Below are 25,910 nucleotides of genomic sequence, written 5' to 3' on the forward strand. Positions count from 1 at the left end.
TCAAGTCGTAAGGTCAGATATGAAGTGAACCATGAACCAAGCAACCCAGAAATGTGAAAATCCGGGTTTACAGAAAAGAAATGGAATACATTCCCTTTACAAAAGGCTTTAATTTCAGCAGTCTTTTAAGTACGATGTTCTCCTGTACTGTGGAGTTTCAGCTCACAATCAGTTTTTGTTATTGTCACCGTTATGTTCTACAAAGTCATCACAAACACTGAAGTACCAACCAATGAAGCACTGCTCCTAGGAGAAATCCAAGGGTTAGGTTCCTACAAGCCTCTGGTCACAAAATGTTCATCAACAGATAAATGCATAACCTTGTTTTATATGTGCTCTGTTGAAAAACACCTTATTTAATACATGTTGCTGATTCACTGACATTGCACTCACAGCCAACAGCATGACAACTCATGCCTGAAGGAAGCTCATTTAACACATACATTTTCTCTCTGAGGCACCTCACAGCCTCCTTGTGCTTAGGAACACTCGATACTATCTATGCCTGGTTATTTTAAACAGAGAGATCACCACAAAAATGCAAAAAAAAAAAAAAAATGTAGCATTAAGTAGATCACCAAAAGGACACTTACTCACTCGTTACTTGTTTGAGAGCTGAAACTGGAGCACTGTATCAATTTATTCCACCTCAGCTGGCAGTGTGTGCGTCAGGCACATGTCTGCCCATGAAAGTGCCACGGGCATTGGGGTTATTGATCAATTTTAGAAAGTAGTCTAATTCACAAATGTGAAATCTGCAAACAATGAGGATCAGGTGTGTTTGCATTTGTATGTTCATTGTTGAAGCTACAGCAACTTGTCTTCAAATGATATGTTACATGGGGCGCCTGGGTGGCGCAGTCGGTTAAGTGCCCGACTTCAGCCAGGTCACAATCTCGCGGTCCGTGAGTTCGAGCCCCGCATCGGGCTCTGGGCTGATGGCTCGGAGCCTGGAGCCTGTTTCCGATTCTGTGTCTCCCTCTCTCTCTGCCCCTCCCCCGTTCATGCTCTGTCTCTCTCTGTCCCAAAAATAAATAAACGTTGAAAAAAAAAAATTTAAAAAAAAAAAACAAAAACAAATGATATGTTACACAGAATCTCAAAATCTAAGACAGATGAGAGCTGGTTGATACAGGGGCCCCATTCCCCATTCTCACAGTCTTCAACCTCTTCTCCTCCCATTCCCCTGCCAACTTCTGACCACCCAGAAGGCAGAGGTGGACAGGTAAACACAAGGCCTGGGGGTGAGATAATAGGCGGGGGGCAGGGAAGATCAGTAGCAAATGAGCTCACAGCTTTGGATAAAGGCGGTTGGCTATAAGCAGCCTGAGCCACATGGGAATAGGCCCGGTGCTCCAGAATGGGCTTTTCAAAAACAACTAGAAATCCTGAGTTTAAATAAAATATTCCAATTGGAAAATGGAACCTCCATTTTCTTACACACCATGCAAGCCAAACAGAACATATCTCACTAGTCCCCAGCCTGTGACCTTGTTTTTTGTTAAGTATTTAAATTGCGGGGTGCCTGGGTGGCTCAGTCGGTTAGGCATCCAACTTTGGCTCTAGTCACGATCTCATGGTTCGTGAGTTCAGGCCCCTCATTGAGCTCTCTGCTGTCAGTGAAGGACCCACTTTGGATCCTCTGTCTTCCTCTCTCTGCCCCTCCCCTGCTGTGCTCTCTCTCTCAAAAATAAATAAACATTAAAAAGAATTTTTTTAAGTATTTAAGTTACAGTTCTACTCCCACACCCACCTTTTTAAAAACACACAAATGGGTGAAAGAAGCCTAAATTCTGCTTCTATTTCAGCTACCCCACCGAGATTTTTAAAAGCCACTTCATTTCTCTGTACCTCAATTTCTTCATCTTTAGGAGTTAGATAACAGAACTTGTCATAGGTTATGCAAATAAACAAACTAGGCAGGTAATTGTTAAGTGAATGAAGAAATGAGAGAAAGAATGTATTTCTAATACCTATTAATGATTGAATTAATATTAGGAGAGGAATCACGTCCAGGGTCTCCAGCCAACCCTCAGGCATCTGCTTATGGAGTAACGAATGTCCCAGGGTTATTTAAGCACATCAAAAAGCCAAATGGAAACTCTACATCTAAAACAATGGCTGCCAAAACTAATTAAGCAGTCCAATGTCTCACTGTTAGAATTACATCAAGCCGGTAGAAAAACACTGGTTAACTAGATGCTAATCAAAAGCCGAGACTGACAGTTATGGCTTTGGTTCATTTAAAACGGGTAACAAAGGGCACCTGGGTGGCTCAGTTGGCTGAACATCCAACTCTTGATTTCAGCTCAGGTCACGATCCCAGGGTCGTAGGATCAAGCCCCAAGTCGAGCCCTGTATTGAGCCCCACATTGGGCTATGAGCTGAACGTGAAACCTGCTTCTCCCTCTCTCTCCCTCTGCCCCTCTCTTGCTCTCTCTTGTGCTTGTGCGCTCGCTCTCTCTCTCTCTCTCTCTCAAAAAAAAAAAAATTGATAACAAAATAATTACCTATAAATGTAACTGGTTTGGTAGAGGCAGACTTCCAGGTAGAGGTTTAGTTTGGAGTTTGGTTTATTTGTTCACTTTATTGGGAAGAAACGATAACTGAAGGGCCCTGAATGGTGATATGTCTGGGCACCACAAACCTATACAATGGATCTGCTCACACAAGTTACAGCGCCTCCCAAAGGACGTATACCCACTTTCCAACCAGGAGACACAGTCAAGAGCTAAAATGTTATTATTAAAACCGTGGACACCTAACTCATTTTCATCTGCTAGGAGCTTTTGATATTAAATAAATATATTCCCAGGAAAATCCAGCCCATACTGCAAGATCACGGCTGAGATTGGGGGGTAGGCAGAGTGGAAGGCGTGGTTTCATTTTGGTTTGGTTTTGCTTTGTTTTTACCCACTGCCTTTAGTCTCCCTAAAGTCTCATCCTACCTCAAAATACCTACACTTCTCTTTAAACAAAATCTATTCAACTATATGCATCCATTTTTATTTATTTATTTATTGCTGCCTTTTCAATTAGTATTAGTCTAGAAATAGAGTTGCTGTATGATCTTTTTGCTGAAAACAGCTCATATTTAAAAAACAAACAGGGGCGCCTGGGTGGCTCAGTCGGTTAGGCGGCCGACTCTGGCTCAGGTCATGATCTCGCGGTCCGTGAGTTCGAGCCCCACGTCAGGCTCTGTGCTAACAGCTCAGAGCCTGGAGCCTGCTTCCAATTCTGTGCTTCTCTCTCTCTCTGCCCCTCCCATGCTCACGCTCTGTCTCTTTCTGTCTCTCAATAATAAATAAACGTCAAAAATTTTTTTTAATAAATAAATAAACATTAAAAAAAATTAAAAGCAAACAAACAAGACTCAGGTGCTGGCATCCAGCCAAGTAATAACAGTAAGGACACTAAGAACAGCGGCTGTTATCACATATTCACTGTGCGCCAGAGACGATCTAAGCATTGCATATGAATGCTCCTACGACACGCGTTCAACGTGCACACGTTCCACAATTCTTTAGGCTGTGCTTATACATGCCAGCCACTGTTGTAGGCATGAGGCACTGGGGCATTCTAGGGCACTAGAAATACAATGGTGAGTGAAAAACAGGTACCCGCCTCGGGCATGTCCATGATATCTGTTGTGGAGAACATGAGCAGGGAGTGCTGGCGGAGGAGATATTCAGTCTTAAATACGGTGATCAGAAAATCACTGGATGGGGGCACCTGGGTGGCTCAGTCAGTTACGCCTCCAATGCTTGCTTTCAGCTCAGGTCATGGTCTCATGGTTTCGTGAGTTCAAGCCCCACATCGGGCTCTGTGCTAACAGCATGGAGCCTGCTTGGGATTCTCTCTCTCCCTCTTTCTCTGCCCCTCTCTCGCTCATGTGCATGCTTCCTCTCTCTCTCTCTCTCTCTCTCTCTCTCTCTCTCTCTCTCTCTGTCTCCCTCTCTCTCAATAAATAAACAAAATCACTGAACATCTGGTAGGAGATTTATCTTGCTGTGAAAGAGGTAAGAGTGCAAATCAGGGGGATATCTATCTGAGAGAAGAGCCTTCCCTCCAAGAGGAGGGAACAGCAGTGCAAAGGCCCTGAAGCAGAAAGGTGTTAGCAAGGACATCATCAGAACTGCAGCAGGATGAAGGAAAAGGAAAGCAGGAGGAGAAGTCAGAGTGGTGAGCAAGGCCAGGCCACACCAGAGCTAGGGCAGGTGTTTGTGAGAGGGGCAGTGTGAGCTGATCCTGAACAGGGTCACCCTGGCGACCGTGACGAACAGACTAAAGAGGGATGAGGGCAAATGAAAGAAAGTCAGTCAGGAAGTTACCAAAACAATCCAAGCATGAGAACACAGCGGTTGTGACAGAACTGAGATGTGATCATGTTCTGGATATAGTCTGGAAGCTAGAGCTAATGGGACTTGCTGATGAGTTGGTTAATTCAAAGGACAAAGTTGCCATCAACCAAGATAGAGGAGAGAGCAGATGAAACGGGATCAGAGGGGAAGGTTGGAAGTCTGGCTTGGGCTCTGCTGAGTCGAGATGTGAAGCAGACAACCAAATGGGGAGGTCGAGCTGGTAGACGGATGCATGAATCTGGACTTTGGGAGAGGCCTGCGCCAGAGGTTAAAAACAAGGTACTGTCACCATTTAGATGTGTTATTTAAAGCCATGGGACTGAATGAGATCTCCAAGGAGCCTAGTGTAATTTAGGAGGGAAAAGGTCTAGAAATAATCTAACCTTGCGAAGTCAAGGGAAAGAAAAGCAGCCAGCAAAAGAGAATGAGACATGTGGTCATTGAGGTCGCTGGCAAATCAAGAGTAGGAAGCCAACCAAAGACAGTGCTTCAAGGACGACAATGTAAGCAAGGGGTTCAGTGTGGCTGATGAGCCAAATGAGTCAAGGCTTTGAGAACTGGTCTCTGGATGGAACAACACTGAAGACACTGGGGCCGAAGCAAGAACAATTTAGTGGCACGGTGGGGACGAAAGCCTGCCCATTCAGGAGCAAATGGGAAGAAAGGCACTAAGAAGATACTCAACTAATTAAGATGCTAGCCGTTGCCACGTGCAGAAACTGAGCCCTTGAGAGGTTTATGATGATACCCAAGGTCCCGCAGTGGCTAAGTGGATTTGAAGCCAGGCAGACTGGGTCCTGAGCCCTGGGTCTGAAACATCACATTATGTGACCTTAACATGCAATACACTTTACTTGGTCTCCTAGTTTCTTTCTCCATGAATACCCTAGGAGGTGCACAGATGCACAGGAGTGCTCCCTGACTCGGAATCTACAGAGGCTCTGTCCAGCTCCCCTTCCCTAGCCTCAGGACCTGCCCAAATAGATCCACACCAACGTTTTTAAATCCTCAGACTGCCACCTTTCCCCATCCTGTCTTTTCAAAGTAACACATGGGCGGTGGGGGGGGGGGGGGGGGGGGGAGGGACTTTTCCACTTTTTCAAGCCAGGGGTTTTAAAGTGTTCTGAAGGAAATGCTCCTTGTCTTGTAGAGCTCCCTCAACAAATAGAGATCTGTTCTGACCAAGTAGGCACTGTCTCTCCCATTCTGCACCAGCAAACATCCCCCACGACCACTGACAGTGCCCTACCAGGCAGGCCTTGGGTAGAGCACAAGCTCAAAGAAAAGTCTTCAGGGCTTACGGCCAAGGAGCTCTCACGTTGCCTTTGCCCACCAGCCCCCAAGCCGCCGCACCGGTCATATGGGTGCCACTGCCCCGGTCCCCCTTCTACTGACACCCTCAGGGGTAGGGCTGTCTTGTCTCCACAACAGAAAAAGAACAAAATTGTTCTACTACCTCATTTCAACATAATTGTGGCCACCATGTGCTACCAGATGGATGAAGCCATGTGATTTAACACTATGATTCAATAGAATAAAAACACTATCAACATGTCCCTTCTAAACCTAAAAGAAAAAGGCATGGGTGGCCATGGATGACAGACACAAGAAGCTACAAGTTCTGTCTGTTGAATCACTGGAGATTTTTTTTTTTAATTTTTTTTTAACATTTATTTATTTTTGAGACAGAGAGAGACAGAGCATGAACAGAGGAGGGGCAGAGAGGGAGGGAGGGAGACACAGAATCTGAAACAGGCTCCAGGCTCTTAGCTGGAGCTCACGGGGGCTCGAACTCATGGGGGCTCGAACTCACGGGGGGCTCGAACGCGGGGCTCGAACTCACGGACCTCGAGATCATGACCTGAGCCGAGGTCGGCCGCTTAACCGACTGAGCCACCCAGGTGCCCCGAATCACTGGAGATTTTAACACACACGTCTGTAATCCATGCAGTGAAACAAAGGAGCACAGTGACAACTTATGTCATGTGGGCTAAGTCCCTTAGGGCTGCACCCCTCAGCTAGCTCCTCCCGTCCCAGCCTCCCGCGACCTGTGGTGATGGCACTTTTCCTAAAGTACACTTCAGCAGACCAGCTAGAATGGATACCAAAGTGAGTCAGTTGGCTCCAGGTGACACTTTTCATCCGAGAAATATTTATTGAGCGTCTACGGTGGCCAGGCACTCTTCTAAGCACTGGGGATGCAGCAGCAAAACAAACAGACAAAAATTCCAACCCCGATGAAGATTACAGGGGCTAGGGGAGCCGCAGCAAACACATTTTTATCAGTTGAGTGCTACAATGAGAAATAAAGCAGGAAAGGCAGGTAAGAGGGCAGGTGGGTCAGGGGTTTGACATAATCGTTCATAGATAATCAGGAAGGGTCTCTGTGAAAGAATTTGAGCAGAGATCAGGTGGAAGTATGGGAAGAAGCACGTTACAGGCCAGTGGGGAAGATCTCTCTATAATGATTAACGAAAGTTGAAAGCAGCTCTCAGGACACAAAATGCTACCTAGTGGGTTAGAGGCTGGATTCCAGAGCTTTACTCTACAATCTCAAGATCACAACCTCCTGGGGCACCTACCCACAGTGCCCTCTCCGGAGCGCAGGTCAAGCATACGGCCCTGCCACTGACTGACCTGACCTTGGCACCGGATAACACCATCTGCTCCCAGAATAGTTCAGAGATTTTGAAAATGTGGTCCCAGGACCTGTAGGTGTCCGCAAAGCCCTTCAAAGCAGTCTGTAGAGTCAGAACTTTTTTAATAATAACAATAAGGTATTTTCCTCTCTCGCTGTCATTCTCTCACACGTGTGCATGTAGAATTTTCTAGAGGCTACAGGTGTGTCCAATGTCACTGCTGTGACTGTTAATGGCACGTGTGCTTATGTATTCCTGTGTCTTACTAATGTGTCCGTCAACCCACATACATAAAGGGCTCTTTGGAGTCCTTAGTACTTTTTTAAAACGTGAAGGGGTGCTGAGACCAAAAAGTTTGAGAACTGAGAGAATAAAAAGGCCATGAGGACAAGTTCAAGAATCAAGAGAAACAGAGACTTTATCATGACTCACTCGTCACACTACAATTTGGAGTGGATTTTGCAAAAGTGAAAAACGTTTGCTTTCATAGGAAAGGATGGCTTTCTGCTTTGTATAACACGAGCGCCGCTGCCACAACGCAAGAGTTAGAAACTCTCCCTGGTGCCGACGTCCCTCTCCAGCCACCACGCCTCCTGCTTGCCGGAGGGAAAGCTGGGAAGGATGGATGCCTTAAGGAAATCAGTGTGGCTCCCCGGTCAGCCCCCTGCACCAGGAAGCCTCAATTAGGTCACCCTCTCCTTTCCTGTGGTTAGGACGATGAATAAAATTACCACTAGCCAGAGGTGACACAGCCCCGGATGCTGCGCAGGTGTCACCGAAGGTGGGGCGACCCTGGTGTCCGAGGGCGCACAGACCACCCGAAGGACGGGCCTAGGATCACCTCCCCGGCTCCGGGGACCCAGCAATCAGACCCACCAATACAAACTCACAAAATTCAACCGCCACGGAGCTCAGAAAAAGAACTTCAGAACGACAGAAAATTTCGAGCATAAGAAAACTGATCAGGAGAAGAAAACCTTGGTCTCGAAAGAGGGCCAGGCTCGCAGACGCTAGACCTGTCCGATTTCTGCTCGGCTTCTGCTTCCATAGGGTGAGATGGACCGGGGCAGGTCACCGGGACTCCCTCGGTTGGGTTCCGCTCACCTGCAAAACGCCCCTGAGAATGTCTAAGGAAGCGCCCGTGCGTGAACGCGAGGCTATCAGATGTGGCTACTTCGCGAATGCGCTCTGTGACCTGGGGCACAAATGTCCCTCTCTGAGCCTCAATTTCCCAGATCGGTAAAACAAGGGGGATGGCTTCAGCTCCCCCCAATCCCTTCTAACTCAGGCACTGACTCTACGAAGGTTAAAGCAAGCAGCTGCAGGGCGCTCTTACCATTTCGGTAAGAGCAGGAGAAATTAAACGCTAAGGATGAGAAGGCAGAACAAACTTGCAAAGTAAATGTGCCAAAGTCCCTCCTGCACCGCTCGGTCTTAGCGGACTCATCCATCCACCCAAGGTCCCCGAACGCCCGCGAAGCAGGCTGGAGAGACCCGGGACACCCCGCCGGGACTCCCTTCGGCTACACTGACCAATGGCGAGAGCTGGGGACAGGGTCTCACGCGGCCGAGGGACTGCGCCCCCTCTAGAAAGGGGACCCCGGGGTGCGGCGGGACGCGCCAGCAAAAAGGCGCGGCCGGGGGAGGTGGCTCGGGATCCGAGGGCTCGGTGCTTCGCAGGCTTGGGAAGGTAACCACCCAGGGGAGGTGCGGGGAAGCCGCCTCGCCCGCGCCCGACGCGCGCCCTACCTGGGGCTTGAGTTCGCAGTTGGCTGAGGCAGGGGCGCCGCGCCGCGGGGCTGCGCCCGTGGGCAGGAGGCAGAGGGTCTGCAGCAGGAACCAGCCCCAGGGACTCATCCTCCCCACGGCGGCTCGGAGGCCCCGCACGCGGAGGGACAGAGTGAGGCAGCGGTGGCCGCCCCGCCCGTTAGCCGGCGGCCGCGGAGCTGCGGACTAGCCGCGCGCCCACCATGGCGCTCGGGGCTCGGGGGACCGGGGGCGCTCGCCGGCAGCCCCGCGCCTCTCGTCTGCTCCGCCTGCAGTTCGCGCGGCTGCCTCCGGGCGGGGCTCGGGGAGCGGGCGGCGGCGGCGGCCACGTGGGGCCGGGCCCTGACCTCCCACCCCCCACCCCGCCGCCCCTCCGCCCCGCGCGGAGACAGCCTCGGCAGCCGGGGCCAGGCTTCTCCCGCCCAAACCCTGGCGGGGCCGCAGGCCACCTCGTGAGCCGGCCAGAACGGGAAAGTGAAGTCCCAGCACTGTCTTCCAACCTCCCCCCAGATCCCATTGGCTCCTACCCTTACCTCTGTATTTATGCTGCCAGTTCTGAGAGTGGCTCTTGATTGCAAGAGACAGATCAAAGAAACAAATGACAGGCTATTTTTCAAAGGAAAGCTCATTTAAACAAAAGAAATCGCCTACAAGTTTTGTCTGTTAAAAGAAGGGAATAGTCTGTGTGTGCATACACTTAAAATCCGGGACCACAAAAGCCAGCACTCCATTAGGTGTCGTCTAAGGGGGTTGGGGAATAATATTAAGGATGTGAACACCAAACTCAAAGGACTCCTTCAAAGGTTAAGTGAGGACATTTATGGAAAGCATCTTGTTTGGTACACATAGGAGGCCTGCAAAATGGACTTGCTCCCTTTCTGCCCCTAAAGCCTTATTCACAGCATTGAGCCTTCAGGAAGAAAAAATTATCAAAGCCACTAGCTCAGCCACTGTGCCCAGCCTCTGCCACCTCCCATCCAAGCCCTGAGTGCACTTTACCAACCTTTAGGTACAGCCCAGACTGCGGCGTGATCACTGAGTGGTGTAGCAGGGGTTCTTAATTGTTAAGTCCCTGTCCATTTTGAGACTCCGATGGCAACTGTGAGCCATAAGGTAATGAGGAGACGCAGAGGCCCAGATTTACACGCAATGGGGGGAGTTTTCTGAGCCTCAGACGCCCATTTGCAATACTCCAGTAAAGAGTATTTTAGAAGCCACGTTTTTCCAGCTTTGATTTCACAGACGTTTAGGCTTCAGGTGTTTTTGTGACAGCGCTAGATTTTTTCCTGTTCTAAATTTCAGTGAGGGTTTGCTTTCCGGAGTTGACTCTCCTGTCTCCAAACGACACCCGTTCAGCTTGTCAGCGAGCCTTGGACCACAAGCCGACCCGCAGCGCAACCTGTCCGGGTTTTCAGGTTGCCAATGCTGCCGCCTACTGGCAAAAATGCTCTCTCCAGGTGTGAGATGAAAGCACCCGGAACTCTAAAGGAAGTAATTAACTTATTACTACTTTGTACTCTTTCCCCACTCCAAATGGAGTCTCAATCAGTCAGCTGGGGCCAGAGGAAGAGGGGAGGGAAAATGTGTCATAAAACCAGACTGAAGGGTGCCTAGGTGGTTCAGTCGGTTAAGCATCTGACTTCAGCTCAGGTCATGATCTCACTGTTGGGGAGTTCAAAAGCCCACATAGGGCTCTGTGCTGACAGCTGGGAGCTGGGAGCCTGCTTTGAATTCTGTGTCTCCCTTTCTCTCTGCCCGTCCCTGCTCGTGCCCTGCCTCTCTCTCTCAAAAATAAACATTTTTTAATTAAAAAAAATAAAATGAGACTGAGTTTGTTTTCTTTCATCGTTTCTCTTTCCTATTCCATTGATGCTTGCTCTAACCTGTATTATTTCCTTCTACTTACTTTGGATTTATTTTGCTCTTCTTTTTCTGGCTTCTTAAGGTGAGACACTAGGTCATTGACTTTAAGCCTTTCTTTTCTAATATAAGCATGTTAAAGCTATAAATTTTCCTCTAAGCATTGCTTTAGCTGCATTGCCCAGATTTTTGAAAAGCTGTATTTTCATTATCATTCAGTTTGGAATACTTTCTGATTTCTCTGGTGGTTTTGTTTTTTTCTTTCCATGGATAGTTTAGAAATATATTGCTTAATTTGCAAATTATGGATTTTTCCTAGACATCTTGTTACTGATTTCTGATCTAGCTCCACTGCAATCAGAGAACATAGTCTGTATGACGGCACGATAATTTTATATTAATTGGGACTTGTTTTACGGTCCAGGATATGGTCATACACTGGACTTGAAATGTCTAGTGCATGAACAATTTTCTTCAGCTCTAATATTTTTTTAGGTGGAGCTGCCTGCCTTAGACCCATCATTAAGTAGAATTTATTCTGTAAGACACCCAATGTCCAAACATTCAATAAAATCACATCTACTCTATATACATTGTACAGACATTCTTGAGGCCCCTATCACTTCACAGTGCTACCCCAGACCTGGTGACAGGCAGGCCAGCATGCCCTGGTCCTTACCTATCTTCTAGGCTGATGGCTTTCCTGGCTTCCACTTTGTGGTTAAGAAAGAGATGCTGGAGTGCCTAGGTGGCTCACGGCCAACTTTGGCTCGGGTCATGATCTCACGGTTCCTGAGTTCAAGTCCCTCCTCAGTCTCTGTGCTGACAGCTCAGAGCTCACAGCCTGGAGCCTGTTTTGGATTCTGTGTCTCCCTCTCTCTGCCCCTCCTGTGCCCCCCTCTCTCAAAAATAAACATTGAAAAGTTTTAAAATAAATAAACATTTTAAAAAAAAAAGGTAGAAAGAAGGAGATGCTGATTGTTCCCCTAGCCTCCTCTCTGCCTTTCAGTATCTAGTTCGGTATCTCAGAGTTTCGATATCCAGTTCAACTCCCTCACTTGGGTATTGTTCTTTTAGCCCATTGCCAGAGACCTGGATGTTCCTAAACCTTTGCCTGCTTCTTTCTGTTTCTCTTTCACGTACAGTTGAAAGAGACCTTCCTACGTCCACCTATTCTTAGTTCTTCCTTTTGTGCCCCTACAATGAGTTCCTGAATGTACACAAATCTGTGAAGCTTGTCCCCTTCATAGCAGTCACCCGAGGAAATCATACCCTGGAGTCCTCTTTGTCCTTTCCCCCAAATCAGATCTTCCCTCAAAAACAAAGTTTTCAGGATGCCCAGAGGATTTGCTGTGGCTTCCACTGCACCTGGCTTGCCTGGCTGGCCGGCCTGACTGACCTGCAGCCATCTAAATCCTGAATCACGTAACACACTGCAGATTTCCCAAAATGATCAGGGCAGCCCCGGGGTGGAGGGTAGATCCCTTGATCCTGCCTCCTGGTATTCACATTTTTGTTTAATTCCCTCCCCAAGTGCAAGCAGGACCTGTGACTTGCTTCTAACCAATGGAAGGTGACAAAGATGATGGGTTGTACGCGATTACACAGGAGTGTGCTGCCAATCTTGCTAGAGTCTCTACATTGCCATCTCTGACAAAATGAGCTGTCACGAGTCCTACGGCCAGGAGGAAATGAATTCTGCCAAGCACCTGAGTGACCTCAGAAGTAGATCCTTCCACAGTAGAACCTCTGATGGGAGCCCAGTCCTGGGCAGCACCTTGATTGCAGTCTGGGGTTACCCTAAGCAAAGGACCCAGTTAAGCCTGAACTCCTGACCCAGAGAAAATGTGAGATCATAAATATGTGCTATTCTAACCCACTGAGTTAGTGATTTGTCACACAGCCAACAGAACACTAACACACCAGGGGCACCTGGGTGGCTCAGTCGGTTGAGCTTCCAACTTCGGCTCAGGGCATGATCTCACAGTCCGTGAGTTTGAGCCCCGCATTGGGCTTGCTGCTGTCAGCGTGGAGCCAGCTTCAGATCCTCTGTCCCCCTCCCCCTCCTGGCTGGAGCTCTCTCAAAAATAAACAAAACATTAAAAAAGAAAGAAAGAGAGAAAGAAAGAAAGAAAGAAAGAAAGAAAGAAAGAAAGAAAGAAAGAAAGAAAGAAAGAAGAAAAGAGAAAAGAAAACTAACACACCAAGTGAAATAGAGAGCCAAGGAATACCCAGGTATTCCAACAGAGTCTACACCATCAGAGGGTGTACTCAAAGTGAGCAACAGAAGACCTACTTCCTGCACTTCCACGTCTTCGGGCCCCATGCATGCCCAAAAGGGGACCAGAGTTTTGCCACTCTCTCTTGGTCACCCAATATTAGCACCAGAATTTCTGGCGGGAAAGGGTAGCAATTACCCCACAGCTGCCTTTGCTTAGCAAGTACACTGTGTGTACCTAGATAACAGGCAAGAAGAAACCTCCCCTGACAGCAGGGAGTGGTCTAGCTTGATGGGTGTCGCCTTGGTGTTGTTACAAGCTGACGCTATCCACAGCCAGGCCGTGGTGTTCTCCCATTGAACGTAAACAATTTTGTAGTAGATCAACATTGGACAAGGCCACTCTACGACTGTAATGAAGACAAAATCCAGACGACTCCATAATCATGTCTCAACACAGACAAAACATGAACCTGGTCCAAACCACAAAAGGGACCAGACATTCTCATATCCTGGCTAATGAGTGACTGCTCCTTCTTCACAAATCCCTACTTTAGCCTTTATTATTTCCCCTACCATATAGACAAGATATTTGAAGATATTTGAATGTATCGTTACAGGCTGAATTGTGGCTCCCCCAGAAAATCAGATGTTGAAGCCCATACCCTGGTACCTCAGAATGTGACTGTCTGTTGTTGTTTTTTTCTTAAGGTTTATTCACTTTTGAGAAACAGAGATAGAGAATGAGCAGGGGAGGGGCGGAGAGAGAGGGAGACACGGAATGTGAAGCAGGCTCCAGGTTCTGAGCTGTCAGCACGGAGCCCGACGTGGGGCTCAAACCCGCACACCATGAGATCATGACAGGCTTAACCATCTGAACCACCCAGGCGTCCCATAATGTGACTATATGTGGAGATAGGGTCTTTAAAGAAGTGATTAAGTTAAAATGAGGCTATTACTATAGGCCCAACTCTGATCTGACTGCTGTCTCTGTAAAAGGAGGACATTTAGACACACAACAGGGACACCAAGAGCACTGAGGCACGGAGGGACAAACATGTGAGGACACAGCAAGAAGGCAGCCCTCTGCCAACCAAGGAAAGAGGCTCAAGAGAAAACACATTCATTGACACCTTGATTTTGAACCTCCAGGCCTCCAGACCTGCGAGAAAATAAATTTCTGTTGTCTAAGCCACCGAGTCTGTGGTATTTCGTTATGGTAACCCGAGCAAGTTAATAGAGATGCCCAATCGGAATGAGACCCAATTCCTCAGAACACCCAACCCAGAGCTAAGCCCTGCTTCCTTGAACCTTCCCCCAAATCACCTAAGGAAACGAGTCAAACCGTAAAACAAGCCCTCCCAGTACCTTCTCACTGAGATGCCCCAAGGTATGAGCTCTTCCTCTCTGCAAAGAGCAGTGAGTCCATCTAATTCACCTTCAGGTGTGTCCCTGGTGGCCTTTGGCTTTTGGCACTGATACCTGTCTGTCTACCTGGGGCAACTTTGGCCAGCCCCCAAGCCATCCCTTGTGCTTCCAATGGTCTTACATCAGACCTTGCGTGGAGAGAAGTTCTCCTTATGTTGACACGTTTTTACTCTCTTCCCCTGTGCCTGCTCTCCTGCCCACCCCCCTCCCCACATGCCACATGGGTATGGCTGCACTGAGGTGAACGGTACCTTGCTCCTGGGAGCCTGGTGCAAAATCGCTGCTTGTGTGAATGATTTCTGACAGAAAGCACGTAACAGCATGTCAGGATGAACGGAGGAGAGTGACGGAGCTAGCCTCTGGTCACCGTTCAGCTGGCTTCTGGCTTCCTCCTGACCCAGATCATGCAAGCAGAGAGAAAAAGCTGAATCGTTGGATGTCCATGAGAATTTGTTCTTTTTTTTCAGAGAAGGAAGAAAGAAGAAGAAACTGGAGACAAGGAAACTGAAGAAGACTCCCGGGCAGAGAAAAGAGAAACACAGCAGAGATGTTGACCGGGGAATTTTTATTGTATTTTACTATTCATAAGTAATGAAAATTTCAAGAAATTTTTCATGAAATTAAAATTACACATCAATCTTTCAGAGGTGGGTTTTGGGGCCTCTGATAGTGTAGCATTTGGCTTCAAGGAGGCCTGGGGAAGACAGACTTCCAAAGGGGAACCAATCACACACGTGACTAAATGTATAATTTTTACTGTGATTCTAAAGTAAACAAAAGTGTGCACATTTTTAAAAATGACCTGAATGATCAGGGAGTTTTTATTTATTTTTATTTTTTTAAGGTTTGTTTATTTACTTTTGTGGGGTGGGGAGGGGCAGAGAGAGAAGGAGAAAGAGAATCCCAAGCAGGCTCCATTCTGTCAGCTTAGAGCCCGACTTGGGCCTTGATCCCACCAACCACAAGATCACAACCCGAGCCAAAACCAAGAGTCAGAGGCTCAACCAACTGAGATACCTTGGTGCCCCAACTGAGGAGTTTTTCTAGGACAGTTTGCTGGTTGTTCTCTGGAAACACTAAAAAGCAGTAACTTGCTATCCAATAGACGTTTGGTATGTGTCATTTTTTGTCCTTACTGATTCATGCATCCCTTCTAGAGAAACTGCTACATTCATTTATTCAACACACTTACTAAGTATCTGGGCCGCCCAGGACCCAGTGAGGAGTTTAGAATGATGACTACAACAGAGAGGACACCTGGGCCTGTGGAGCTTCCTAGGCGGCCCTGTTCTTACCCCTGGTTGCACACTAGAATCACCTGGGGAACTTTTAAAACAACCGAAGCCCAGGCCCCATTGGTGGTTAGTTAACTTGGAATCTCAGGGGCATGTGGCCCAGCACCAGCATTTTAAAAGCAGCTCTGGTAATTCTTGTATGCAGTCAGGATCAACAGACGACTGACAAAAAGAAAATCACAAGGTGGTAAGATGTGTACAACAACACAGCCCATAACCGAGCCAATCATTCCAGGGAGGGTTTCCCAGTGGAATGTTGTCTAAACAGAGACATAAAATTTGAGCTTGAGTTAGGGAACAGCATTCCACAGTTCAGAAGAGGGAACAGTATAGGCAAAGTTCCTGAGGCACAAGAGAGAGTTAGCTAAGTTCACAGAATTTAGTCTGATTGACACAGAGACCCAAGCAGAAAAGGGTGGGAAAGGGAGAGATGAGCAGGGGCCAGAAGGTGAAGAATTTGTGAGCTGGGCTGAGGAGTTCGGTGCCTGACTGAGAGGCACTACAGAGCCATCCAAGCATTTTAAAGTTTGTTTATTTTGAGAGAGAGAGAGAGAGAGAGAGAGAGAGAGAGAGAGAGAATCCCAAGCAGACCCCACACTGTCAGCAGTGAGCCGTGCAAGCATGTTAAGCAGAGGAGTTACACAATCAAATGTACGTTTCAGCACAGAGGAGAGCTGGAGGGAGCCAGGGTACAAATGGTAAGACCCGTTAGGAGGCACGATGGGACCTGGGCTTGGTTCTGGCAGGGGACAAAGAGAAGAGAAGTGACACTGAGGAAGTGAAACCCACCCAGTTTGGTGGTTGACTGGACGTGGGAGAGAGGAGGAACAAGAAACTGTGGGGAATTAGTGCCCAGAAAAGACCAGACCACACCCTCTGGCCTCTGCTCTGTAGCCACAGTAATAAGGGGGGACTGAACACCCATGGACCCAAACGCCAGAAGTGTTCTGATGGCCCTTCATGCAGCAAGAACAACAGGGGAAGAGAGGATCCTCTCTCTGGTTTCCTCCATGCTCAGCAACGCCAGCTTCTAGATCCTCCCAGCCTCCCCCTGAAGTCTCCCTGAGATTCCCCGGCCTTCGCAGACACCATCAGAGTCTTAATGCCTCAGGTAGTTTCCCTTTGGCCTGAGACTGTGAAAAAGCAAGACAGAGCCAGCTCATCTCATCCCTGCCACTTATTAGCTATGTCACCTTAGGAAAGTCACATGACCTCTCTAAACTTCAGCTTCTTCATCTGCAAAATGGGAATAATAATACTTATCTTGCAGAGATGTCATAAAAACTAAAACCAATATAATATATGAGGAGCCAAGCCAGAAATATAAAGCTGAAGATAGATAATACTCATAATACAAGAAAGCTCTTAAGTTTTAAAAAGAAAGAAAAGGACATCAACCTAGTTAGAAAATCTGCAAAGATCATAAAAAGGCAAAAGAAACAAAGGGAAGGGGGGGAAGGAGAAAACAGGACAAGGAAAGAGAAGGAACAATATACTAGTCCATAAACAAAAAGATCCTCACTAGCTAATCCAATAAAAGCAAATTAATTCTGGAGAAGGATGCTGATGTTGGTTGCACAACAGTGTGAATATACTTAATGCCACCGAACTGTACACTTAAAATGATTAAAATGGTAAATGTTAGGTATATTTCACCACAATTTAAAAAATAGAATAAATATCCTTTTAATAAAGGAAACTAAAACAACTAGGTGCAATTTTTACCTCTCAAACTGACAACAATAAAAGCATGGCAATATCCAGTAGGAATGTAAATAAAACCTTTTTGTAACACAGTTTGGCAACATTTAAAATGTACGTGCCCTTTGACCTAGAAATTCCACTGTAGGGATCTGTCCCAAGGAAATATTGACACATATGTGAAAACACACACACACACACACACACACACACACACACCCCACAGTTTGGAAATCACCAAGCTAGGTTCACTGAAGCACTATCACAGTGAAAAATATCAAACAATCCTTGTAGTGAAAAGATACATGCCCAGTTGAAGGAATAAGGCACATTTTTATGTTCTGGAATGGAAGAACACACACCAAACTGACGACTTCTCTAGGGAGAGAGTGGGATTGGTGTGGGTGGGGGAGGGAAGGAAAGAAGGTCTCTAGTTTTTACTCATCATGCTTCTGTGTTGCTGATGTTTTTAATGTTTGTTTATTTTTGAGAGAGAGAGAGAGGGAGCACGCAAGCCAGGGAGGCACAGGGAGAAAGGGGGGCAGGGGATCCCAAGCAGGGGCCCTGCGGGGCTTGAACTCAAGAGCAGTGAGATCATGACCTGAGCTGAAGTCCGATGCTTAACCAACTGAGCCACCCAAGCAGGGTGGCTATTGCTAATTTTTTTTTAACAAAAATCACAGCTTCTATAATGTCTTTAATGTCATGATTTTTTTTTTTTTTAACTGAATGCCTCCTGAGGACGTATTCTCTGACTAGTCCAGTTGAGAGTGTGCCTTGCACTCCAAACCCAACAATCTATTCCTTCTTCCTACCAGCTACCCAGCTCTTCACAGCATGGCCAAATGCCATTTTTTAAAAATGTTTATTTACTTATTTTGAGAGAGAGAGAGAGAGAGGGAGGGGCAGAGAGAGGGGGAGAGCAAGAATCCCAAGCAGGCTCCATGCCGTTAGTGCAGAGCCCCATGTGGGACTTGATCTCATGAACCGTGAGACCATGACCTGAGCCGAAATCAAGAGTCAGACGCTTAACTGACTGAGTCACCCAGGTGCCCCCCAAATGCCATTTTTTATGAACATTCAGAGAATAATGCAGTGAAGAAAATCAGTGCTGACGAAACCATTGGGATTATCATTCTTGTTCTTCCAATCTGTTTGTTAGGAGCAGTGGCCCAGAGTGCTGCTGGCCTGGCTGGTCTCTGAGAGATGCAATGCGCAGCCAGCAGCCCCAGCCACCATCTCTCTGCTGACTGTCTGCTGTGACCCCCATCTGGCCCCTGAAACCCCACTGGCCTTTGGAATGCCGCCCTGGCATCTGGCAAGTGATACTTTTATGACCAAGTGGGGAGGCATCTCCGTTTCTGCTTCTTTCATTCCTTGCCAGAGGGCTGTTGTTTTTTGGGATAGTAAGTTCTTTTTGCCACATGAATGGCAATTCATATGGGGCCTGGCCTCACAAACTAACATCAGTAGCCTCAGTAAGGGAGAATCTCGTCCCAGATCCCCTCCCACCAGCAAGCCATAAGCCACCCTGGCCAGAGGGTCAGAGATCTGCTTTCTTTCTTCCTAAGGTCCCTGTGGCACCTCCTTGTGGGCCCATAAATTTTAGCCCAAGAGCAGCTTTTCACCAAATGTGCATGCACACACTTACTCCAAGAAGATCTAGGCCTACAGAGAAAAATGTATTTTATACTTTCCCAGAAATGAGGCGTCACTAAAATTATTTTTTCCAGTTGGTCCTTGTATACATACATGCGCAACTTTTTAAAAATACCTTTTGGCTAAAATCAACAACACAAAACAACAGGTGTTGTCAAGGATGTGGAAAAAGGGGAACCCTCTTACACTGTTGATGGGAATGCAAACTGGTGCAGCCACTGGGGAAAACAGTATGGAGGTTCCTCAAAAAGTTAAAAATAGAACTACCCTACGATCTAGCAATTACACTGCTAAGTATTTACCCAAAGAATACAAAAAAAAAAACACCAATTCAGGGGCACGTGGGGGGCTTAATCTGTTCAGCATCTGACTCCTGATTGGGCTCAGGTCATGATCTCATAGTTCATGAGGTCAAGCCCCACATAGGGGCTGTCAGGGCAGAGTCCGCTTGGGATTCTCTGTCTCCCTCTCTCTCTGCCCCTCTCCACTCACTCTCTTTCAAAAATAAATGAATGTTTTTTAAAAACCACTGATTCAAAGGGATACACACACCCTGATGTTTATAGCAGCATTCTCTGCAATAGCCAAATGATGGAAACAACCCAAGTGTCCATCAACAGATGAGTGGATAAAGAATATTTGCCATATATATACAATAAGGAATATTACTCAGCCGTATAAAGGAACGAAATCTTGCCATTTGCAATGATGTGGATGGAGCTAGAGAGTATAATGCTACGCAAAATCAGTCAGAGAAAGACAAATACCATATGATTTCACTCATATGTGGAGTTTAAGAAACAAAGCAAATGAGCAAAGGGAAAAAAGAGAGAGCGGCAATCAAGAAGCAGACTTCAAGAACAAACAGATGGTTACCAAAGGGGGTTGGGGGTGGGAGAAATGAGTGATGGGAATTAAGGAGCGCACTTGTGATGAGCACCGTGAGATGTGCGGAAGCGTCGAATCGCTATGGTGTACACCCAAAACTAATATTACACTGTATGTTAACTCACTGGAATTTAAATAAAAACTTTCCTTAAAAAAGAAAAATACATGTTGGGCTTCATGCTTGATATTTTCCCGTAAAATAACTGCCATGGATATGCCAGACACTCAACGCCCCCAACTGTCAGGGGCCAGCCTGCTCACAGCACTTGCTGGGAAATCAGAGCTCAGCCCAGGGAGGCTAAGTCACTTGCTGAGGTCATACATGCACTAGGGGCTGGATTCAAACTCACACATTCTAACTTCAGAATCCAGACTTTCACCCACTTCCTTACACCTCCTCCTCTCATTACCAGCTAACATTTTCTTTAAGGAGATAGGCCCATTTACATTTTCTATTAAGGAGGTTTCTTTTTCTTTTTAACATACACAAAAGAAGGGAGGACAATGAACCTGCATATAGGTATCACCCAGCTTTTGAAAGACACAATAACATTTCCAGAACCAGCGTTCCAGGGAAGAGTTTGGGAATTACAGTCCTACGTCAACGTGAGTAACTCTTCCAGAACTTCATCAGAAGAACATGCTAAGGGTGGTACAGGTGGTGCCCAGGAGAGAGCAGGCCAGACCCACAGAGGAAGCAGACAGTAGATAAGAGGGAAGCACGTGTGTCATAAAAGTCAGGGGTGGGGGGTGCGGGGAGTGGAGCAGAAACTCAGACTTCCTGAGGGCTGCTGGCAGTAGTCGACTTCCAGCCCGAAGGTATTCTTACTCTAAATCCCCTGTGATGGACACTGAGAGGCACTGCCCACATCCTCCTTACTGCCCCAGCTGGCTAGGGCACTGTCGACAGACAGGTGCCAAGTCTTCAGTATTGTCTCAGGCTCAGAGAGCCACCTCGCCCTTCTGAAGGCCATCTCAGTCCATCTTGGGACAACTCTAGTTCCAGAGGCCCCCTAGGGTGTTGAGGTTACTGAGGCTATCCAAGCTTGACTTCTCGCTCTGCCCATCTCACTTCCTTCCTCCCCCCTCCATAGGAGTTCATCCTAGGGCATTCCTTAATAAATATCCTGCACGTGAAATCAGCTCAGAGTCTGCTTCCCTGGAAACGCAACCCAAAACACCCCCTTTCCTTTAAGGAAGTCCCAGTGACGTGCAATCTAAAGAGCACAGTTAACACCGTCACCCAAGGGTCACCATATTGAGGCTGTGATGGTTACCATGGCCCATTCACAAAAAACGTACAGACACTGGGACAGAAGAAAGACAAAAAAATGGGACAGACTTCTCCATTGTATGTGTCCAGGGAATATACGACCCCCATGGGGGCAGGGGTACAGCCTTCTCTATTTCTCTGGGAGTACTTGGGATCCCACTCCAGCACATTAAAGGGAACTCGGTCTCTTCCAGCTCAACGTCTCCCAGGGCCTCATGCAACCCCTCTGGGAGAAACACTTAGTCTTTGGGGATTCGTTCTCTTTCCTTCTCTCCCAAGGAGATCCCAGACCCAGAAGTTAACCTGGCCCTGCCCATGAAGCACCGGCTGCTGGTGTAACTCAGGGTCTGTTTTTTGGCTGATCTTCCTGACTTTGCAGATTAACTAAGATCTGACTTCCACTTTCCTTACATCTCTGGCTTGGGCAGCCTTCCCTGGGATCCTCTTCATAGGGCCAGTTCACCCGTACTGTGGTGACACCCTCACCCCTGCAAACTTATCAGCCAACCTCTCAGAAAACTTCTATATTTGTCCTGGGATTCAAGGGAGATTCCTGGACGCCTTCAACTCTGTGAGCAAGTCATAAGGACTGTGTGCTCTCTAAAGCCAAGCTGGTAGGTCTCTGTGATGACTTTTTTGATGTGTCATCTTGGCTAGGCTACAGTGCCCAGCTATTTATTATACTACATAAATATATAGTACATACTGTAAACTATACTATATATATATATATATATATATATATATATATATATATATACACACATACATATGCCCGGTGGTTTGATAAATGTTATGAAAAAATAATCAAACTGGGTGAGGTTCTGGATACATAGGGAGGAACATTTAGCACAGAGCCTAGCACATAGTGTTAGTTATTTCTGCCAATGTTACAATGTCACCCAAGCCAGCTGGAGACCTCTCTCTGTCACCCACTACATCATATCATCATACCCACCAACTGCTTATTGTCTATGGTGATTAACTCTCAAATTTTTCAGCTTCTTCTCCCCACTGCCTCTCTGACTCCGACCCTCATTATCTCTTACCTGGATCATAGTAACAATCTCCTAACTAACCTCCCTGCATCTGTGAAATCCATCAACAATGTGATAAGAGCAAACACATGCCTGGCCTTCGCTACGTGCCGGGTGCTGTTCTAAGCACTTTGCATTCCTAAGACGTGTGTACTATTGTTGTCGTCCCATTTTACAGATGAGGATGCAGAGGCACAGAGGGGCTAAGGCAGGACACCCCCTATTGTCCCTCTTTGCTTCTTCCTTGCTCCTCCCTGCCTTGCTTCTGCTGAGATTTACACCAACGTAGCCTCTAACCCCATCTCTGCCACTTAGGACCATAAGACCTTGAGCAAGTTCCTTTAGTTCTGTCTTCATCAGCTTGGGCGGCTACAATAAAGCACCACTGACTGGGTGGTTTAAACCACAGACATTTATTTCTCACAATCCTAGAGGCTGAAAAATCCGAGATCAAGGTGCCAGCAGTTTCAGCTTTTGGTGAGGGCCCTCTTCCTGGTTTGTAGACCAGGCTTGGAGCACCTTCTCACTGTGCACTCACATGGCCTTTCCTCATGGCACATGTGGAGAGGAAGTGAGACAGTCCTCCTCTCTCTTCCTCATTTTATAAGAGCGCTAATCCCATCATGACAGTCTCCCCCCCCCCCCCCCATGACATCATCTAAACCTAATTACCTCCTAAAGGCCCCACCTCCTAATACCATCACACTGGGAGTTAGGGCTCTCATATATGTATTTTTCAGGGACACAAACATTCAGTCCATAACAAGGTCCCCAGGCCTTCGTTTCCTCATCAGTAAAATGAAGGCAATAATACTTGCTCCCGGGGTTATAATGGCTCAACAACGCGGTTGTAGTTGTGGTTGAAATTACTATTGTTGAGATAACCCAAGTAAAGCATATAGCACCTAGCCCGCCACGCAGTCAAGATAAAGATCCCATGAATGTCAGCTATTATTCTTCATGGCATTACACACTCAGCTCAAATGTCCACAGCCATGTGGATCAGCCTATGCCACCACTGAATGTGGTGTAGACTTGTCCTGTTATACCCATCATACAGCATCACATCTATTTATTCATGTGTCTATTTCCCCTTACAGACCATAAACAGCTCACGGTCAGGTGTCAGGATGCCCTGGAATCCCTGGCACCTGGCCTGGCACTCAGCACCTGACAGGCACCCAGGAGATGCTTGTTGAATAAACACATGAGCACATGAATGAACGAGCCATGTCAAGTGCAACTCAGACTCCCAGCTGAAAGCTCCCTGGTTCACTCGACTGGTCAAAAGTATTGGTACATGCTTTGGGGACAAGAACGCAATGGGCTAAACTCAGCACCTGTACTGACGTGTGAGTTAAATGTTGATGAGTGTTATGGGCTGAATTGTGTCTCCTCAAGTTTCATGTGTCACCAACCCCCATACCTCAGAATATAGTTGTATTTGGAGAAATGGCCTTTAAAGAGATGATTACATTAAAATCAGGCTCTTAGGGTGGAGCCCTATACCAGTCTGACTGGTGTCCCTTTAAGAAGAGGAAATGTGACCACACCGAGAGACAGGATGTGCATGCACCATGTAAGGAGACAGCGAGAAGGCAGCCATCTGCAAGCCAAGGAGAGAGAAGAAAGCAAACCTGCCCATGTCTTGAATTTTCCCAGGTCTAGAACTGCGAGAAAATAAACTTCTGTTGTTTAAGCCACCCAGTCTGTGGTATGCGGCATTTTGATATGGCAGCCAATAGAGTGGGGAAGTCCCAGTCCCAACTTTCATCTGTGGGAACCTCCCCTAACTTCCTGGCAAACATTTTCCAATCAGTTCCAGACATCATCTGATCCTAATTTCAGAACTGGCATTTTCCTCCATCCGTTATCACCATCCCTTCAAGATGACCCTGTCCTTCAACATTTCCAGAAACCCTTTTTGAAGCATTAATATTCAGCTCAGGAGCATTTATTGGGGAGCATGGCATGATAACAATAGAACTAGCTCAGAAAATACTACAGAGAGGTAATTAGCATGGTGCAGGGAAATTATAAAAAGAAACCAAAGTAGTTGAACCACTCCCCTTCACACAATACATCTCACCTACAAAATGCTTTCAGCTACTTGATCTCACAGATCTTCGTGACAGCTCAATTACTATCTCCATTTCTTAGACGAGGAAATTGAAGTTCAGAGAAGCCATGTGACTGTCCAAAGGCCCAGGGCTGGTAGGGAATGGTGCCAGTGCTTGGACCCAGGTCTCCTGACCCTATGTGCCATGTGAGGTGCTTCAGAAAAATGTCTTCATTTTCATTAGAGAAGAGGGGGTTTGCATGAAAGCACACATCCGCCACCATCCTTTCCAGAGGTGCAGTGATAGTTAAGTTAAACCTTTCTTTCTACTTGCCGGTTATAAATTATTGCTCCTTCCCCAGTGAGCTTGTAATTGTCTCTTTATAAGGCTTGATTGGGGGAAGCTTAGTAATCTGGCTCCAAGCCAAAGAGCAACACATGGCATAAAGGAGACAGAAAAAGAATATGAATTCTGAAATGAGCAAATTAACCAGAAAGGAAATGGCAATTTTGCATATTCTTGAAGGAGGAAGATAAAAAATGTAGTATGCAAGAAGGGGCCAGTTTTCTGGAAATTATGCAAACTAAAAAGAAGTCAGAAATGAATGAAAATTGGTCAAAAACGACAAAGAAACAGTCAGAATTTATCCCACACAGACACTTGCACAGATTTTGTTTGAATTCATTTGCAGCATTGCTTATAGGTGTCCCTTCCATACACCCAGGCAAGAGGGGCTGGCACTCTAGACGACCCCCCCTGCACACATGAACACCATGCAGACCTGGGCACGGGCTTCCTCTGTATTCTGGAGGCAAAGGATGACTATACCTCAACACCAGAGAAGTTTCTAGGCTGTGTTGCTGCCAGCACCAACGATGAGATGCTTCTGAGTTTAGGGATGACTGGGGAGACAGAAGCACTTACCTCAGCGCTTCTGTCACTCAAACCTTTTCTCTCACAGATTCTTATAAAACCAGGATTTCCAGTAGTACCGAGCGCCCATTTTCTCACTCCTTTTCCTGTTCCAGTCTGTGGCTCCAAAAGCTAGCGCCGAAATTCTGGTAGCTACAGGAATTACTCACAAATTAGCACAGTGTTCCCAACAAGTGTATTGTATGGCAGCTGAGAAATATTTCACAATTAGTAAATAGCTCATATTATTCTTATACCTGTACATATGTAGATAACATATATGAAGCAATATACAGATTCTTTATATTGTTCACAAGATAGACATTGAAGACACTTTAAATTTTATAATAAAAATTATTCATCACATTTAACTGCATAGCTAATAGTTTAATTAAATATTTTATTTTTAAATAATGCTGGTTTGGGGTGTCTGTCTTGTTCAGTCAGTAAAGCATCCAACTCTTGATCTCAGGGTCATGAGTTCAAGCCCAACATTGGGCATGGAGCCTACTTAAAATAAAATAAAATAAAATAAAATAAATAAAAAATAATGCTGGCTTACAATTTTGAAATTCATTAATAATTATTTGTACTTCACTTTCGAATACTAGATAATATTTTAACAGAAAATATCATTTAAAATATATATGAACATCTTAACATTTTAAAATTTAACTGATACCTTTTATGAAAACAGCCAATCTTCATTTCTCATGGATTCCCTATTGGAGAATTCACTTACTTGTTAAAATTCATTTGTAACCCCCAAATCAATATCCCGTGTGATAATACATTATCTTTTGTGAAAATAA

The 25,910-nt window shown here is 46.4% G+C and overlaps 1 protein-coding gene across 11 annotated transcripts in view; it reads right to left on the reverse strand.

The window, feature by feature from the left end:
- The window catches only part of TRABD2A (TraB domain containing 2A), an 82,319-nt gene that overhangs the window by 46,019 nt on the left and 10,390 nt on the right, over positions 1–25,910 (reverse strand). For 5 of the 11 annotated variants that reach the window (XM_045446663.1, XM_045446662.1, XM_045446661.1 and 2 more), the window contains 2 exons: positions 25,111–25,251; positions 14,525–14,665 (listed from right to left, as the gene is read on the reverse strand). In XM_045446663.1, the coding sequence (XP_045302619.1) occupies positions 14,525–14,596 (72 nt within the window). In that variant the 5' untranslated portion in view covers positions 14,597–14,665; positions 25,111–25,251. Of the gene's footprint in view, positions 1–8,749; positions 9,059–14,524; positions 14,666–25,110; positions 25,252–25,910 lie in introns of those variants that run through there. The other 6 variants (XM_045446659.1, XM_045446666.1, XM_045446667.1 and 3 more) reach the window with 4 other exon arrangements.

Source organism: Leopardus geoffroyi, chromosome A3 (assembly GCF_018350155.1).
Source record: "Leopardus geoffroyi isolate Oge1 chromosome A3, O.geoffroyi_Oge1_pat1.0, whole genome shotgun sequence".
NCBI lineage: Eukaryota > Metazoa > Chordata > Mammalia > Carnivora > Felidae > Leopardus > Leopardus geoffroyi.